At 42.7% G+C, this 19,385-nt stretch overlaps 1 protein-coding gene across 2 annotated transcripts; it reads left to right on the top strand.

Annotated features, from left to right (window-relative positions):
- Positions 1-680: 680 nt before the first annotated feature.
- Positions 681-5,040, top strand: LOC147888034 (uncharacterized). 2 transcript variants are annotated; one of them, XM_087393678.1, is made up of 6 exons: positions 681-702; positions 1,040-1,214; positions 1,307-1,369; positions 1,572-3,891; positions 4,021-4,069; positions 4,174-5,040. In XM_087393678.1, exons 2-6 carry the CDS (start codon positions 1,043-1,045, stop codon positions 4,945-4,947), a joined length of 3,378 nt encoding a protein of 1,125 aa, XP_087249804.1. In that variant the 5' UTR covers positions 681-702; positions 1,040-1,042; the 3' UTR covers positions 4,948-5,040. The 2 variants fall into 2 exon arrangements, with proteins under 2 accessions (XP_087249804.1, XP_087249803.1); XM_087393677.1 differs by lacking the exon at positions 681-702 and having other exon boundaries at positions 842-1,214.
- The last annotated feature ends 14,345 nt before the right edge of the window (positions 5,041-19,385 follow it).

Below are 19,385 nucleotides of genomic sequence, written 5' to 3'. Positions count from 1 at the left end.
GTTGAAAGATTCGACGTAAGCAGCTGGCACAACTGATTTAAAGAGTGGAGCCTGCCTTTCCTCGGAATCACCAATAATTTGTTCGGATAGCTTGTCGTGTCTTCTTTTCCCCCTAAGTTCTCTAGGCTGCCATGATAGAACAGCTGCATACGGATCTATTGTTTGCATATCAGCTTTGAAACTTAGTGAGGACGCCGTGTTGCCTCACCCAATCCAAATTGCTCAGAGACTTGTGTTGCTTTCGCTCGTTCAAACTTCTATTCACGCTTGCGTCTTGTATAACCGTGTATCTAGTGGAGGTCCAGCATGTAAAGTTGAAGCTCACCTCTTCCTTTCTCAGTTCTCATAGCTAAGCACAGCAACAGACAGATGAGCTAACAGACATCCATTATTCTTAATGTTGGTCGTTGGATCTTTTCTTTTCAACTGTAGGTGGGCATTGGGCAGTCCAAAATGGAGCGTAAAAATTGGCCGTGGAGGAAGAAATTCGAAAAACCGATGTCCGCTGCTAACTCAGCTTCAATCGTAAACTGTACGATTCCCGCAAAAGATTGTGATGAACAGGTTCACCCACCATCCTCGTCGAATGCATTTACACACATGACTGTCCTCCGAGAATGATTAGAGAAAGGGATTCGTTACCTAGGAAATTGAAAGTAGAGTACAGTCTGCCGTAGTGTCTTATGCTGAGGTGGTGAATAGGTCTGCATCTTGTCCACATGTTTAGGACGTCGGCATCTCTGCATTATAAGTCCGGAATTCTCTTTATCCGCCTCTCTCTCTCTCTCTCTCTCTCTCTCTCTCGGTGTGTATCTTTTTGCTATTGCATGGCATTCCCATTCTGAGCTGATTTTGGAACAGACTTACATGTCTTTGAAACTTATTCTGTCCTTCCTTGCGTAGGAGAATGGACATACATTGGTTTTGGCAGCGCACTATTTTTCCTCGCTATGCGTGACGTCTATGAGCTCAGTTTCGAAAATTGTGTTACCCTGTTGCCCAGCGCATAAAAGTAGCGTTCATGTCGATCAATTTGCAGGTCATGCCCAATTTTTCAGTAGAGGCCACTCAATTCCTCCGAGAAGGAAACGAAGACAAGGCGGAAGAAGAGATCAAATTCCTCTCCAAGAAAATAGAAGATCTTTCGGCGGACTTGGCAGCGAAAAACGAACTGGTCAAACAGCAAACTCGAGTTGCGAAAGAAGCCGTGGACGGTACATCGCTTGTTACTTTTTAACTTGTTTTATTACATACGGAGGAAACAAGCTGTGGACACAGAACTGAGGAAACAATTTTTCGCCGGCAGACTTGATTTCTATGGACCAACAACTTAAACAGCAGGACATATTCTTGAAAGAGGCAACAGCATGTGAGTTTTTTAATGATTTCGTCGAGATGCTACGTAACTGTTTAAGATAACGGATGAATATATCTGTGAGCTTGACTATTTTCATCAATTGTGCGATGAGCAATTCAGCCTGTCTGGTTACTCAAAACTCTATTAATATTGATGTAAGTAAGATACTTCTGATCTGAATGATTCTAATATCAATGATCTTCTTGATTCGTAGTACGAGAGAAAGTTGATGCGGATACTCGGACGCTGCAACGACAACTTGAGGTAGTCTGTCAGCAGAAAAGCGAAGCCGAATCGTGTGTCTTGCAGTTGAATGGTGCTCTGAGGGAGTGCATGGAAAGCGGCCGGAAGGTAAGAGAGCAGCAAGAGCACAAGATGATCGAGACTCTTAATGCCAAAAAGAACGAATGGGACAATGCCAAAGGGGAGCTGGAAATTGAAAACGCCCAATTGAAGAGGCAGCTGTGGGAGTCCAGAGCTGAAAACAGCGCTATGTCCAAGTCTTTGCAAGAGCGCGCGAAAAGCCTAGTAGAAATGAATGAAGCCAAGTCGAAAGCGGAGTCTGAAGTAAAGGTTCTTCAAGTGCACATCGAAAGCATGGACAAGGAGATGGACGGTTGCAAGTATGAAGTCCACGTACTCAGAAAGGAGTTGCAAATCAGAAACGATGAGCAAGACTACAGTAAAAAGGCCGCGGATGCTGCGCACAAGCGGCACCTAGACAGTGTGAAAAAGATCGCCAAGCTTGATTCAGAATGCCAGAGATTGCGTACTCTGATTCGCAAGAAATTGCCAGGACCTACAGCGCTAGCGCAGATGAGGATGGAAGTAGATCATGTTGGCAAGCCGGAAATGGCTGATGGTTGGAAGAAGAAGCTGTCAAGCATGAGAAGCCTGCAAAATTCGACAGAGCAAGAGATTTCTCGGGTGAATGCTGGCAAGGAATTGGAAGCTTTGACGGACAGGTTGATGTCCATGGAGGACGAGACCAAGCTGTTGAAGGAGGTGCTAGTGAAGAGAACAGCGGAGCTACAAGCTGCCAGGCAATTATGTGCGAGGACTGCCAGCAAGCTATCATCTGCGGAGGGTCTATTGGAGGCATTGGGACGAGGGCAGGCACTACACAGCGATGAAAAATCAGGCAGCTCGGACGGGCAAGCTGGGTTGTTGACCACACCAGCTACAGCAGACGAAAGCCAGCTGCAGGAGGTGATGGATTGGGAAGAGGGTGACAACGACGACGAAGTGAGTTGTGCAGAATCGTGGGCGTCAGCCCTGATTACCCAGCTTTCGAACCTTAAGAATGACGAGGGGACTAAAGATAACAAAAACAAGCAATCGTCAAAGCCTGAAAACAAGTCTGAGAATGTTGCGGCGCCGACAACAGCAAGACCTGGCGAGGGTGGTGGTAGCATGCATGGCGGGAGTGACGACGAGCATCAGATGGAGCAACACTCAGAGGCTCTCAACACTCCGCAAACGCCTACTGTAACGGTTGTTGATTCTGATGCACAGGCAATGATCAGCAAGCTGTCATCAATTGCAGAAAATCTACAAGCGGTGGACGATAATTCTACTGTGCAAGAGGTGATGGAGGTGATTTGTGAGGTGAAGCAATGGCTGGGGAAGGTGATAATAAGAGGCGTGGAGGACGGAGAAGCTCACGTACTAGGCGGCGGCAAGCCAGAAAATGGTGACGAAGATGGCGAGGAGACATCGACGGATATGGTCGAACGGAGTTTAATGCCGAAGGGAAGAAGGGCGAAGGTGGTGCTAAGCAAGGTGGTCGAGAGTCTACTGTTGGTAAACAACCACATTGACGACGACGACGACAACACCAACAATTGCACGCACGACAACCATGACGATCCGAATTTCTGTCGCTCCGCTTGCTTGTGCAACTCTTCCGACGCTCACGACGAGTTGCTGAAGCAAGCACCCAGCTTGAATGAGGTCTTGATGAATGTAGACGCGTTGTCGGATCGAGAAGCTGCAGCGTTGTTGATTCAATTGACGGAGGTGTTCCGACGCCATTACGTCGCTGCGCTCGACGTTAAGGCTGCTGCTGGCGACGGTGACGAATTAGAAGCTCCAGCTGGTGGCCATGAAATGAATTCGACCGTGCCGGAATCAGGCGATGATCGTTCCGTATCTACGGAGGTTGGAACGTCGTCGACGGACAACTCGTCCTCGTCGACGGAGCTGCACGCCGAGAGACAGAGGGCTGATGATCTCGACCAGAAGCTGCGTGTAGCTCAAGAAGAGCTTCAACAAACCAGAGACAGACTGTCGGAACTCGAGACGGAAATCCTGCAGCTCCGAAATTCCGCAGCCGATTCCGTCGGGGAAATCGTGGAACTCCGAAACTCTGCCGCCAATTCTGTCACGGAGCTCGCTCACAAGGCAGCGGTCGCGGAACGACTGCAAGAGGACCTCACTTCCGCTCGAGCTCAATTAGAGCAATCGCAGCAAAGGATCGCTAGTCTGAAGACGGAATTGGAGGAGCGGACGACGCAAAATCGAGAGCTAATGAGGTGAGTTGCACGACGATGTCGAATGAAAAGTCCGTCAAATTGAAAAGTCCGTCACTTCTAATGACGAGTTCCGTCACGTCTAATTCTCATTAAGGGTGTCATTAACGGAGTCCTAATGACGGAATGAAGGTTTACCAGAAATTCCTTCGACGGAGAAGCTGACGTAAAGCCTAGGAAGGTGAGCTGGCCTAACGCGCGTCTTCCAGCTCAGCAATCGTACGCTATTTTAGTGGTTTGTCCTAACACGCTGTTCGATGTCCACGTGTTGGACGCATGTCGCAGGATCGTGACGTGGCCGCTGCCAAGGCTCAGCTTGCGGAGTGCCAGCGCACCATCCTCGCCCTCGGAAACCAGCTCAAGAGCCTCACGTCCTCCTCCGGCATCGATTCCGTCGACGGCTCCTTTGATTCGTCGCTCGAGTCCGCCACCTCCACCGATCACAAACATCTTCCTCTTGCCTCTCACGTCGATTTGATCGCCGGAAGTTTCGTCGACGACGACCCCCCTCCCCTCCCTCTGTCGGACTTCCACCCCCGTCCTCGACGTGTTCATTCCGGCTGTATCCGGACCCGCGGCGGTCGACTCGTCAGCGCCGAGCAATTGTGGAGCTCTTCCGCTAGCCACAATTACCTTTCTGGCCCCCTCGATCCCGATCTCTACCACAGAAACCATGCCCATCTTTATCCTCAACCACACGCCGGGGGGGCTTCTTACAGATCAGATGCTCGGAGAGCTCTTCCGTCGTCGGATTTGTACGTCGGCAGAATGTGTCTGCAATCGCCCATCCATGAATATGCCACCACGGACGCGTCTGATTACAATTACAGCCCCCCTGATACAGCGTTGAGCTCCCCCGCAAGGTCACCAGCTAGATTTGATCTTCAGTTGGAGCGTGCTGGAGGGCGGAACGCTCCAGTGCGCACCAGCCTATTGAAATCTATGAACAAAGCCGCAGCAACTGGACCAACGCTCTCGCCTACTGTCGCTAAACCTGCGAAGGTGGTCAGTACCTCTCGCTTCGCTAGGTTCTTTGTTCGAACTAAGCGCCAACAATAGGTTCGCACTCAGCACTTCGTGCGATACGGCCATGTTCTTTCACTTCTACTTATGGTGAAGCAGCTCTTGCTCATATTACATTATTGCGCAACCTTCAAGTGCCATGTACGTCAGAGTTGGTATGTATCTCTGTAATTTGTTGAGTGGTCTCGTTGCAAATCTGGCATTTTGGAGTTTTACATGAATCAATAAATTTGTAGTTTGAGCTTTTACTTATATTCTGAATAACTTGAGCGACAACAGAAACTGGTATTTGGTTAAAGATTTTCCTTTATTGCCGTATTCTTCAATGAACAGTTCCAGTGCAACAGTATTTTCGTAACTTCTGAGTCATTCTCACATTGTTTCGTGCCACATGTTCCAATTAAGTAGATGTGCAATGTGAATCGTTCCTGGGGCGTCCACTGGTCTCGTTTGTAAACTAGCACCTGAGTTCAACATAGCGGTACTAAATTCAATAATTACATAATAAAATTAACAACACATATTTAAATAATAGAGGGAAATTTTATTTACATAACGGGTTTTTTAATTCCATATCTTTAAGAATTTAGTTAAGGAGACTTGGGTGGCTATGACTTGCAATGTAGCCAAAGCATGTTCGTGGAAAAAAGAGGGATGGGTGTATACATACAAGATGATTGGGCACTTGTATAGAACCCACAAACAAGATGGCATACCCCTGGCATATCCATCTAAATAAGTGAGATGTTGGAGTTTTTGTAGGTACTGCATGATGCCATGTTATTATAGAAAATGCGAAAAATATATTCTTTATAGTCTAGTTTAAATGTAATTAAAATTTGGCCCCTAGCAAACTTTAAATTAAAAATTCTATTAATTGGTTGGTCCCTCTTCGAATCCTTTGCTCAATTAGCCTAAGCCCCTCCCGTGAAATTCACATATTTAGTGACTAACATAAGTAGTATTATCACCTCGCGATTAATTTGTCCCTCTCCTCTTCAAATTCTTGGCTCTATTAACCTAAGCACCTCCCATGAAATCGACATAATTAGTGTAAATTTTAAAAATCCCTCCCTAAAACCAAAAAAATTGCATGCTAGCCCTCAAGGCTACTGTGTAACCTTTGCTAAACTTCTAAGTTGGTTGTATTCTCCCTTTTTCCTTGTTCATGAATTTCTTTTTACTATGCAACAAAAAAAAAACTTTAAACAAAACCCTAAGTGCCTCCCGAATCGATCCCTCCACCTCCACCTCAGTCGTCAGCTCCTCCCTTTCATAGCCGTGCTTTTCACCTTGGCTCTCTTCTCATGGAAATCGTGGGGAGCATTTGCAAGTTTGCAGTGGAAGAAGTCCAATTTATATTGGTAGGTAGTCCTAGCGACATTCTTTCCCCATTGTTCAATCTACTCACAAACCTAGATCTGTAAGGGATAATCTCGTGGGAATCATTGAGATGTGCTTGGATCTATTGCCATGAACCCAGGAACAACAAGATGGCAACGTTGGAGTAAAAAGCTTGGTAGAGGCAACCACTGTAAAACGCATGGATGGGGGAAATTAAATTATTTTTGTGGCTGTGCATTTTTAGGCTAAATATAAAAAATATTGCATTTGAATAATGTTCATATTGTTAGTATTAAATAAGTCATGAATATATAAATTTTAAGATGTAGAAGTAAATTTTAAGGTGAGGTTAGAGGTAAATTTTAAGTAGAATAAAGTGGTTATTAGTGGGGGATTGCCCCTCCAAAACATTTTTTTAGTCAATCACAAAAAAAAACATTAGAGTCAATTGACAGGGGGCTGAATAGAGAGGATAAGTTGATGACTAACTATTGGCACATTGCGGATGTGTTACAATTTGAGCCGAGCAGTATTTTGTACAAGATCCACAACAAGACAAAGCACCCATAGACGCGCGCACAGACGCATTTGATGAACTAAATAAAAAACTTACGGGCGCATTTATTTGCGCGTCTATTTGCGCATCAGGAGACCCGCGTCTAATTGCCCATCTACATATCAGACTTACGCGTGTATAGATGCACACAAACACGCGTAAATAGATGCGCTTATAAACGCTTTCATAGACGCACGTATAGACGCAAGTCGAACAGACAGACGCGAATATAAACGCGTTTTTAAACGCACTGATAAACGCGCCTTTTTTTAAAAAAAAAATTTTACAGAATACTGTGTATGTTGTGTATGCTATATAGTTACAAGAATCCCATATCCACATTCTGTAATTCAATTCTTACAGCCAACCGCATTTTAATTACAATTCCAAATAAAATATTACAACTCCAAAACGCAATAAAATTGAAAGCTCAAAAAGTGCTTGTATATACATATAGCACGAAGCTAAGCCACGTCATGTGGCTCCAAGTACAAAAAATAAGGAAGCTAAGCCATGTCATGTGGCTTCAAGTACAAAAAATAAGAGGAGTCTATATACAAGAGGCACGAAGCCAAGCCAATGGCTTTAAGTACAAAAAAGAATAGTAGCACTACTTCTACGACTAATCCTCGCTGCCTTCCACGCTCCCTTCTGCGCTGCCTTCTGCGCTCCCTTCTGCACCTCCTTCCTCGTCTTTCTCGTCGTCTTGTGCAGGGGCGGCCTATAAACAAGGGACAACATATTGATATGTATGAAAAATCAAATCTTTACTTATAATTTTGGCATTATTTAATTACTTTCAAATACCTGGGGGGCCTGTCCAGTAGCTCGGGTATACTGCTCCTCAGTAATCAACCCGTCATCATAGAAGTGCCTCCATGTATCTCCTCTGCGATGGTGGCGGTGGTAGGCTGTCTCCACTGGAGTAGGGTATCTGCCCACGATCTCAAGCTGCATGACCGCGATACACTTTGTGGAGGGATTAGTACAAAGAAACAACCAACCTCCTAATAAACTACATAAGCAATATAATTTGAGATCGATACTTACAAATTGGGCCTCCCATGATTCAACACCCCCTACTCCAAAATGCGGGCTTCCATATTCCTCCATCTGGATCCTCCGTGCCTCCACGTGCTACAGACTGGGCTCCTCCCTCGCTGACTTCATTGCCTTCTTCCACTCACGCTTCTGAGCGGTGTGGGGCGGGCCCCTTGGAGGTTGACCTGCCTCAATCCTGGCAAGCTCCGCTAGTGCCTGCCTCTTAAGGAAAGATCTTTTATTGCTAAGTATCGTAACAATCTTTGACTTCCCCCATTTATCTGTGAACTGGCGATTGGGGGGGTTAGGATACCTAGAGCGAACAGTAGCGAGGGTCTCATCAGCCAACCTCTTTGGGTGGTCTTTATAGTGGATAAAGCAATCTCTGTAATTGTTAGTAATTACAGAGCGCATGAAGGCCATGATGTCCTTCCCCCGCGCATCCATCAAGATGCCTCCTGTCTGAGTGATGTCATAATAAATCGTACCTTCACCCAGAGGCACGTCTAAATCATTTGAATCATCCTCCTCCTCACCGCCACATGGCCCAAAGCACTGTGCCATGCATCCGCCACCGCTCTCCCTGCTACTACGCCTGCTACGTTGTCGTGTCAAGCTCGTACGCTGGCCACTCGTAGCTGGAGACTGCACGGGACTACGCTGACCACTCGTAGCTGGAGAACCGAGTCTCGACAGCTGGGGAGTACGTCGACGGCTCGCCGAGACAGAAGGACCTCCTGATGGCATGGGGGAAGGGGCATAAGACGGGATGGCAGAAGGGACATAAGACGGCATGGGGGAAGGGGCATAAGACGGTACAGGGGAAGGGGCATAAGAAGGGGCATAAGACGGCTGTGCGGAGTCCGCTGGGGTGATCTCAAGCGGTGTGGGGTGGCTCGGAGTCTATAGTGCCGACTCCTGGGGAGTGTTAAGGGTACCCGTCATATACCCATATAACTCAGCAGGACTAGGAGGGTGCCCTAAAAGATTATATAAGTCCTTCCATATCGATTCCCGCGGATCAGGTGAGCTAGAAGCACGTCCTCCCCACATGTTGAACTGGAAAAAAGGAAACAAATCTATTACTGGGGAAGAAAAAAGAGGCTCTGTCAGAGCGCGTCTATAGACCCGTCTGATTTGCTCGTCTATAGACGCGTCTAACAGAGCGTTTAACAATTCGTTTAAAAGCGCGTCTAACAGTCCGTCTACCAGTCCGTCTAAAAGTGCGTTTAAAAGTGCGTCTAACAGTTCGTTTAAAAGTCCGTTTAACAGGGCGTCTGCGTGAGCATCTATAGACGCGTCTATGTGTCTCTGCAACAAGCCAGACGCGCCTGTAGTTGCGCTTTTAGACGCGTCCTGAGACGCGCCTATAGACGTGTTCCGACAGGCGAGAATACTAAAAAGTCGAAAAGGACGTTGCACCCGACAAAAGAACATGTCGCTCATACCTAGATCCTGCGTTTCGTGGATGCGAGAAAGTACAAAACTGGAAAGAGCAAGCAAGAACAACTTGGAAAGGACTTACTTGGAAAAAGGTATGGAAGGATCTTTCTTTTCCAAACTTGTTTCTTCTCCTTGTTCGTACTCCTCCTCTCCCTTAGGCTTGGAAGCAAGTGTAGGTATGGTCCCTTTCTCTTGAGTGCAAGCTTGGAACTGTGTATGGGAGGCTCTCTCTTAAGCTTCGAATCTATTGAACTGCTAATAAAGAAGGAAGGAAGCTGCTCGCGAAGTTTAAGTAATGAAAAGAAAAGCAAAGCGAGTGGCGCGCCGAAAAGCAGGTTTAAAAGCCACGTTTATAGTCGCGTCTATTAGCACGTCTATAGGCGCGTCTAAATACACAGAGTAGACGCGCATTTAGACGCACCGTTAGACGCGATATTAGACGCGACTATAGACGCGCCGATAGACACAACACAGAGTTTAAATTAAGCATTTGAAGAAGAGCAAATTTGGTGGGTTGTTTGTTTGTAGGATGTCTCCATCTTCAACAAGTAGCTCCATGAGGATGAATCCCTCCATATCCACCATCTCGAAATGTGGTTGGAGCAAAAAATCAAATGTCTGTGTGATCGATGTCGAGGAAACATGTATCGTGCACGCAGGATTACGCTCAATCATATCTCAAAGTATGGAGAATGGGATGTGACCGTAAACAGGGTAAGGGTTTGTAAGTTAAGGTTGATTGAGATACCTATGGGTGTTCATATGTTTGAGTTATGATCCCGTTTTAATTTGATACAGGATGCAGTGCCACACCCGCACATGTTACCCTATGCCCGTCGTGAGGAGGCGAAGCGTCGGCGATATGAGGTGGGATCTTCAGGAGGGACCGTTACGGATGCATGGAGTGATGGTGATAGTAGCCCTCCGCCATTACCTCATGAAGCCGTGGAGGAGGATGTGTTTGATGATATGGTGCGGGATTTATATGTCCATCAAGGGAGGGATAATAGCATGGAGCAAGATGATCTTTTTACCGCAGCATCGACTCCACTGTTTGAGGGGTGCACATTCTCTGTTCTACGTGCCTCCCTTGAGTTACTAAACTTGCAAACCATCTATGGATGGAGCAATGCAAGTTTGAATGCATTACTCAAGTAAGCTTTAAAGTCGATTTTGCAAACATGGTGAATTATGCGCGTGGGTCAATTACTCGAATGCTTTTTCTCATTTATGGTCTTCACGTGCAGGCTATTGTGTAAAATGCTTCCAAGGGAGAATAAATTACCGACCTCGAGAGATATGGCAAGGCAAAATGTGACCTCTCTTAGAGGATTAGATTACAAGCGCATCCATGCATGTGTCAACGATTGCATTTTGTTTCGTGGACTACATAAGGATGCAAGAGAGTGTCCTACTTGTGGAGAGGCAAGATATAGAGCAGATCTCAAAACCTTGGAGAGGCAAGATATAGAGCATCGTACTCCCACTGGATGCATGAGGTGTTTGAAGGGAGCCTTTACAAAGAGCAAGAAAAGAGGTGTAGAGCAATTATATGGCTTGAAATCTCATGATTGGCACAAGATGCTCCAAGTAAGTATTTTATATGCATAATGTCTTTTTCCTTTCAAATTTGTGAGTGAATAGCTATAAGCAACTAATCAACCACCTCCTCGCGGGTTCAGTTCATACTACCTACTAGCATTTCACATAGTGCATCAAAGGACGTGAAAGATTGTATTTACAAGATGGGCGAGCTTGTGAGGAATGTGAGCTCAAAGGAAATAGATCCCACCATGCTTAAGAATGCTCGAGTTATGTCAGTGGAGGCAGTTTGTTTAGTGGAGGAGACATTTCCACGTTCTATTCTCACAAGCCAACTACATCTCATAGTACATTTGGTGGATGAGATTGCTATATGCAGTACTATACATGCACGATGGTTGTTCTTCCTCGAGCGCTTCATGAAGACGTTGAAGGGCTTCGTGAGACAAAATGCAAGACCCGAAGGTAGCATGGCCGAGGGTTGGTTGGTACAAGAGTCACTTGTATATATTTCTGAGTTTCTTGTTGATGTGGATAGCTCTCTCCCACGACTATGGAGAGATGATGAAGACCTAAGGATGACCTCTATTGTGCCTCAAGGAAAAGGACGCAACAAAGTAATAGACACGGAGTTGCATAATAGTATCAACCTCTTTTGCGTGCTTAATAGTGATGTGATGAAAAGATGGGTGACAAGATACGAGGATGCAAAGGCAAGAAGACAAGAAGAAAGGGCCCTCTTTCGTACACACCACGGATCTCGTGTGCCATACCCTCAGCATCTAAGAGCACTTCCAAAGGATATTCATGTGGATTGGCTACTTGATGAAATAGAGAAAGCAGAGAAAGACGAGGGGATGCATATCACAATCGAAGAATGGGAGTATGCTAGGGGATGCATGAGCAAGGTCGGTATATAGAATGTTATGCATAAGTTAGGAGCTTTTTATAATTTAGATTGCTTATTTAATTGATTTTTTCTTAGTGTAGTGCACTATGTTCAATGCTATATGGTGTGAGGGCAAGCATTTTCGAACACAACGGATTGATGATAAGAGAAACACACAAGATTGCGGCATCATTGCTAGCTTTGAGCGAGCCAATGGAGCCATGGATGATTATTGTGGCATAATCCAAGATATCATTATGCTTGACTTTCGACGCTTCTTTGTGTATGTTTTGGATGTAAAGTGGTTTAAGGACGTGGTGGAAAGAGGCCCTAATGCAACAATCAAATGCCATGCAAGTGGCTTTGTAACTATTGACTCCACAAAGTTTTGGCAAAGTAGGAAGGACACACTAGTACTACTGCAACAATATGTGAACAGGTACTGTGCACACACATAAAAATACTCGCTTTTAAATATTTGATGCAAGAAAAGTAACATGATTGTATTTGTGTTTGAATTAGGTTGTCTATCAACCAATGGTGGATAATAATAGATGGTGGCATGTCATACCTATTATGCCACATTCCAAAGTGATGTATAGTACATTTACTAATATGGAGCGTATGGACGATGATCATGGCCATGGACGTGATGATGATCGTGATACAAGAGAGGAGGATGATCATGAGATAGGAGATATAGATATTGAGGCCGGCATTACCCGTGAGGACAAGCCTACCATTGGAGATGTTGATTTCGATGAGCACATGAGTGGCACAAGTAGTAGTGGGTTGAATGTATTTGTAGATCTAAACACTTGTTTGGATTTTGAAGTAGTTTGGCAAGGTTTGATCTCATTGAGGATGAGATTGAACCGTAGCCCCACAATTGATATTGGCAAAACTATTTTACATATTGTCTCATTCTCCTCATTTCACTTAATTCTTGTATATGTGGGCTTGCAAAAAATTATGTGCTTTGGTAATCATGGGCAATGTTTGGAAAGCAATGATGTACACCAAAATCTCACTTTCTGTATTCTCTGGAGCGCGTCTACTTACGTGTCTAAATGCGCGTTTGATTCTCAGTGTACACGCGCAAATAAACGCGCAAATAAACGCGCAGATAAACGCGCTAATAAACGGGATGTTAGACGGGCCCGTATTTTCTCAGACCAAACGTGCAAATAGACGCGGTGATTTACGCGCAAATAGACGAGCGTTTAGCCGCGCCTATAGACACCCCTGTAATTTCTCTACTAAAGCAACGTCTATAGACGCGCTCGCTATTTTGCGCATCTACCAAGCGCGTCTATAGTTGCTTTGTGTTGTTGTGATCGTTGTTAAACATTTCTACACTTGTCTTTTACTGTTGACTTGGAATGTCCGTTACATCTAATTATAGAATCTGACGCTATTGAAATTTATTTTAGCAAGATGGAAGGAATGATGGATAGTGGCTTGACCTTTTCTCATGCACACAAGAAACATGAATGTATTTGGAAGGACTTTAATAAGCAAGATGTTTTACCAAAGGCAAACCTTAGAGATTATGAGAGTGAGAGTACTTGTGATGGTGAGAAGATTGTTTCTTTGCTTAAAGAAGTGTTGAAACTAGCACAAGAATTATGCAAATCTTTAAACATGGAGTCAACAAACCCCTCAAGTATGAAGTGGTGAGTTTCTCCTAGGCTTGAGAATGGTCCTTCATGGAGTGACCTTGAAGCACAAATGAGGAATGAAGATGCTCACAAAAGCAATGAAGAGACTGTACTTCTTCATGAGGGCACAGAGGCTTCTAGTTCTAATGATATTGATAATGATGAAGAAATTGCAGTAAGTGAGTTTCGTCATGAAGTTGATGCCATTTTGGATGAGACACATATTGATCCCAAAAAAATCAGCCCAGCTCTTGAATTGATGGGAAACTTATGTTTAAATCAACATTAGTGAGTCAATTGAATGGAAACATGAGTTTGTCAGAGGACACGCTCACGCGAGTTCAACAAGGGGTCTACCTCACCAAAGATACTAAGGCAAGGATTGTGACAAATGGAAACCTATTTGGGTTAGGATCAGACTATGCAATTTATTGCATTAAGAATTCACAAGTTGGCATTCCAAGGACAAGATCTAATTCTGTTCTAGCTTCCATGTCAAATAAAACTAAAACAGGATGTTGGTATTTAGGTAGGGTCCAAATAATGAGAAGGTAGGTTGGAGGTAGACTATTGGAGTACAAGGTAGGTTTTGATTTGATAGAGAGACCCAATAGTTTGGAAGTCTAACTTGGTTGGTAAAGTTGATTCAATGGATCTTCAAATTGTGCAGTTTATTGCATTAAGAATTCATAGATTGACATTCCAAGGACAAGATCTAATTATGTTCCAACTTCCATGTCAAATAAAACTAGATGTTCAGGATGTTGCTATTTAGGTAGGGTCCAAAGAATGAGAAGGCAGCTTAGAGGTAGACTATTAGAGCACAAGATAGGTTTTGATTTGATAGGGAGACCCAACAATTTGGAAATCCAACTTGGTTGGTAAAGTTGATTCAACGGATCTTCAAATGGTAGATATTGAGACTATAATTGCCTTGGCAAACCTTTCTTATGACCATCTCGAGATAAATACAAATTAGATGAGAATGATTGCAAGGTTTCTAAAGAGTTTTCAAAGGGAGATAAAGGTACATTATGTAAATTTGGTAGTCTCATTTTTGCACTGTAAGTTGAACATTTTATATGATTCTACGCATTAATTTTTTTATTATTTTGGTGTTTACAGGATGTCAGCATGGCAAGCAAATTTGGGTGACATCAACTTGAAACATGTAATGATGAACTTGGAGCTTTGAGTGGCTAGTGCTCCCTTTTTTCCATTGTAAGGTGAAACTCTTTATCATGAATCTAAGCTTTTTTTTTCCTTCTTTTGTTTATTTTTATGGGATGGCAATATGGTATGGCAATTCTTTTGGGTGATGGTAGTTCAATGCACATAATTATGAAGCTAGAGTTTTGAGAGAGAGTGAAGCAAGGAAAACAAAGGCCAAGAAGAGAGCCTAGAGTTGGGTGGTATGGGCTCAATCCCCTCATCCAATGGGTTTGTAGTTCATTGTTGTGCTCACACGCACCCTCGATCAACCCTTTACAAATGCCCCACCTATAACGAGCAAGAAAGTGCACTCCAAAAGAGCATTGAAGCGCTTCCCCCACCCCACTGAGCCCTATCAAGTAATTCCCCAACTGGGGCCTCCAACCCCAAGACTAGGAGAAATTTTCCACATAAGTTTAGGTTGTGAAGTAACAGCTTTACCTTTTTTGTGTCATTACAAAATGGCCAGGATTGTTTTAGAGATTGTGTTACTGTTTTAGAGGTGCTCCTAAAGATTTTGAGGTATTCTACATCAGTTTTGGTGTTGAAATCTATGCAAAAGCTACTATCTAGCCTCTATTATAACCTTGATCTATTTTTGGGGGTGCCTAAACAACTTTCAGGCTATTTTTTACATATCTTTAGGGTCTTAGGACTTGATCTCTTGCTCTTCTTTAGCCAGGCAACTTGTTTTGGAGCAAATCTGGAGCAACAAATAGCCACAACCTTTTGCTATATTGGAGCTTCTACCTGAGAGTTTTGTACTCATATTTGATTGACCTATATTTCAGAATTATTTCTACACTTGTCTTTTACTGTTAGCTGGAATATATTCAGATTTGTTGCCATATATTTATGCACTTGCCTTTTACTGTTGGCTATATATCTTGAGAGTCAAAAATCTTGTGTTTTTGCTACATATATTTAGCCTATTTTTCTCCAATCTTGCGGCCAAGGTGCCCAATTACCAAGGTATGACTCTTACTTCAAAGATCAATTTGAGTTGCAAGTCATGTATAATTCCCATCAATATTTATAAAACTTGCAAGATTGGAAGTAGACTAGCGCTAGTGAATGCTTAACAAATGCCTTACAATTGTAGGCTGTGGGCTATAAGGAATTGTGTGTAGATGTGAAGAAGTTGAATAAGCATTGTAGATGGTTATGAGACTAATGGTGAGGTGGTTGTTTTCCAAGGTAGACTTGTTAGGTTTGATGATATGGATTAGAATGGACATGAGACTACTTTCAAAGGTAATTGTTTCTCAAGGTATGGCCAATGTTGTGGATTAGAATCGGGTGACATGTATAGTGATGAGGGGATCATAGTGCTACATTTCTCAAGGAAAAGAAGTTTTCAAAGGTGTAAATATTGTGGGGGTCCTAGAATCAAGTGATGCATATAGTGGAGAGTGTAAGCACTATGGTGTTTGGTTGTAAGAATCCACTATTTGATTGTGAGCTATGGTTGGATAAGCATTAGCGAAATTTAGAGCTCATTTTGGGGCCTTTTAGCCCAGAAGAAAAATAGCCCTCTAGAAGAAAAAATTGAAGGCCCGGAAATAGTCAAAAAACTCCCATAAAAAAACTGTACATCAGAACGTGATTTGGCCAATTGGACTTTTTGGACTTTTTTTGGCCTTCAGGTGTCCATCTCAGCCTTTCAAAAGTCATTCTAGGAGTTTTGGCCCACTCTAAATGCACGAAGATGTAAAAAACATCAAATTATGCACTAGATTTTTCAAAGAAGTTAAGCGGCATGTCTACTTAGAACACCTACCTTGTCAGTTTGCTTTTCTATATAATTTATTTTTTAAGACAAAAAATATAGAAATATAGCATCAAAGATAGTCAAAAAGTATTCTTAAAAGATCTTGAACTCTCTCATTAACCAAGAGATAGTGAAGTTCGTCAATTCAAAATTTTTAAGAGATTATTTTTATTCTTATCCTATACCAATAGAAAGTACTATATCTAGTCATTGCTTATACATTACTTTGGTATAGGTCCAAGCATGATATTTGTCATATACCTCAACATCTATACCAACCCATACTAGTATGATATCAAGAATTAATAGCAAACGAAATGCTTAATTCTTTAAGTCCTTTCCTTATTATGAAGTAGCAATAAGTGACATATTAATCTGTGGCCAATAGAAGAAGATATGTACATCATTGCCTAATCACAATTCATAGTTTGTATGGTAGCTAATAACAATCCCACATGTATTTTCTTCTGCAGCTAGAAAATGCATACAAGACATTATCTAGTATGTCCATTTTTATTATTTTCACAACATCACAAAGATATCATCAAATCCGAAATCCATATTTCTAGCTAACATTCACATATCCCCTACTTGCTTAGCGTAAATGTATCATCTAATAATATGCTCTTTCTTCTCTTTTATTTCATCCGACTCAATTGAATAATTTCATCAAAGCATACCATATATATCAAACAATTATAATCAACTCAAGATTACCATGTTCGCATCTACTTATGTGTGTATAATTTCTCTAAGCAAGGACATTGAATTGATTCTTATTTTTAGAACTTATAGAAGAGAAATTAAAGATTGTAGATATGATCAACCATATGACAACATTATATCTTTAATATTTGTGTATGTGATCTCATGTGCTTCCTTAAGCATAGAAGGATTTTCAATTAGTTGCATTCTCTAATTGAGTTTTAATCCAATGAAAATTAGAATGTAACTCATTAAGAATCCCAAAGACCAACACAATGTAACTAATTCTTTAAAAAGTTAATTGAGTTGGGCTTCTAGGAAGTTTTTTCTTTTTGATGCACTAAATAACTAAGTTGGGATTTGAGGTTGCTTAAGGAACGTCATATACTATTGCAAAGTCGATGTAGCAATAGTCTTGGATCCATTTCCTCAAGTCCTTTTATCAATTTTCACTTAGATGCATGTAGTTTCTAATCACAAGATGTATTACTTCTTAGATGGGATAATCACGTTTGGATGGCACCTGAAGATTAAACTTTATGAATTTTGGTATTTAAAATGCAGCGAAAACCTTTCATAGTACTAAGATTTCAATATCTTTGCTGATAAGAATGATCATCTAAAGCATCTAAGGGTCTTTCTCATTGATGTTGATTAGGATGAATAAGTTAATCCAATATAGCAAACTTTTTGTTCAAACATCATCTTAGAAGAAGGTATAGCAATTAATCTAGCTAGATTGGTGGTCATTCAGTTGGCAAACAAAGCATAGAAATTATGTGAAAATCTTGATATTTATATGATTTTTGGGAAATTTTAAGATATTAAGCTTTCGGATTATCCTTAATTTAAGGGCTTCAAAAAATGTTATGCATGGGGGTTGGCATGTTTAGTTTTAGCTGGTTGATTATAGCGATTGCAATGGTGGGCATGGCTAGTAATAACAATCACAATGGTTGGGCATGGGCCACTATGCCTACACTATAATTTTAGCCATTGTGATGCTCACGTGCAATGCCACATGTTTTGCATCATGATGGTTGCAGTAGATGCATGGGTTGCGATGGTGGGCATGGCTAGTATTGACAATCATGGTGGTTGGATGTGGGCACTGTGCCTACATTATAATTTTAGCCATTGTGATGTTTACATGCAATGCCACATGTTTTACATCATGATGGTTTTAGTATATGCATGGGTTGATGTGGCCATGGAAGTGGTCTAACAAGCTGTAGCGTCATAACTACATGCAGAGGCGCTACAAAAAACAGAGATAAACGATACACGCAACATCTACGAGAAAGGAATACAGAGAAGATACATGCAACATCTACGGGAAAGGAATACAGAGAATGCAATAGAGACATAACAGTGAAGAACTATGTATTCTAGAGCAAGAGCTCGCACAACAATTGTGTACAGAACAACATCGGAATGCTAGTAATAGCATGCATACAAGAACCTTCTAATGGTTAGGGAAGCAGTCGTTGAAGACTCAACCGCTTGGAGAACTAAACCACCAATCCTTGTAGCTATCCTTGTGGCTAACCTACCCTCACACACCCCTCAGATTCATTGTTGCTAACCCGCATGGTTATGCAACAACACATGGCACTCACGGTGGACTATGCGAACCACACATGCACATCCCCGAAATAGAAGTTAGATGCCTACATAGTGTATGTGCAACAATCATTTTAGGCATAGCCTCGGTAGAGAACCAGGTGCAGTAAGTTTATCCTAACCCTCCACTCAGTACACATGAATTACAAAACATCTCATTTCCGAATCCATTCAAAAAAACATCAACTTTCATCAATCTAAATGCATGTCTGAACGTCCTTTGTTGTTTTCTCCTGCCTGTCCAAAAGCATCCCCGCATTTCAGACATCTTTGACCTTGCCTATCCAAAAGCATCCCGCATTTCGGACATCTTCGATCTTTATTCTACGAGGATATCCAACAGCCATCGTCGTATCTCTACTCTTTATCCGAACTAGAAATATATTGAATAGGTGCATCAATGGCACGCACCTTGCTCAGTCCCACATCACCGCTTCTAGGGCACTCCATCTGCAACTGCATTGTCAGTTCCGCTCCACTCGAACCAGCAGCAGAAATCTCTAGCTATCTCTTCTGCAACCACATCTTCAGCCTGTGATCCTACTCCATATTCATTAACCACTGCAAAGGATATGGCTTGGACTTATCCACCACTTGTTGTTCAGGCCACTGCTCAGTGGGCAACACCTCCTCTATCCAAGCACCCGATGGCAACTGCTACTGCCAGCACTCCTGTGCTATAGCTGG

This window comes from Dipteris shenzhenensis, chromosome 22 (genome assembly GCF_047967505.1).
Source record: "Dipteris shenzhenensis isolate YYH24624 ecotype China chromosome 22, Dip_SZ_1.0, whole genome shotgun sequence".
In the NCBI taxonomy this organism is placed as follows: domain Eukaryota; kingdom Viridiplantae; phylum Streptophyta; class Polypodiopsida; order Gleicheniales; family Dipteridaceae; genus Dipteris; species Dipteris shenzhenensis.
The sequence above is the reverse complement of the archived record's forward strand: the minus strand, read 5'-3'. Positions and strand labels throughout refer to the sequence as shown.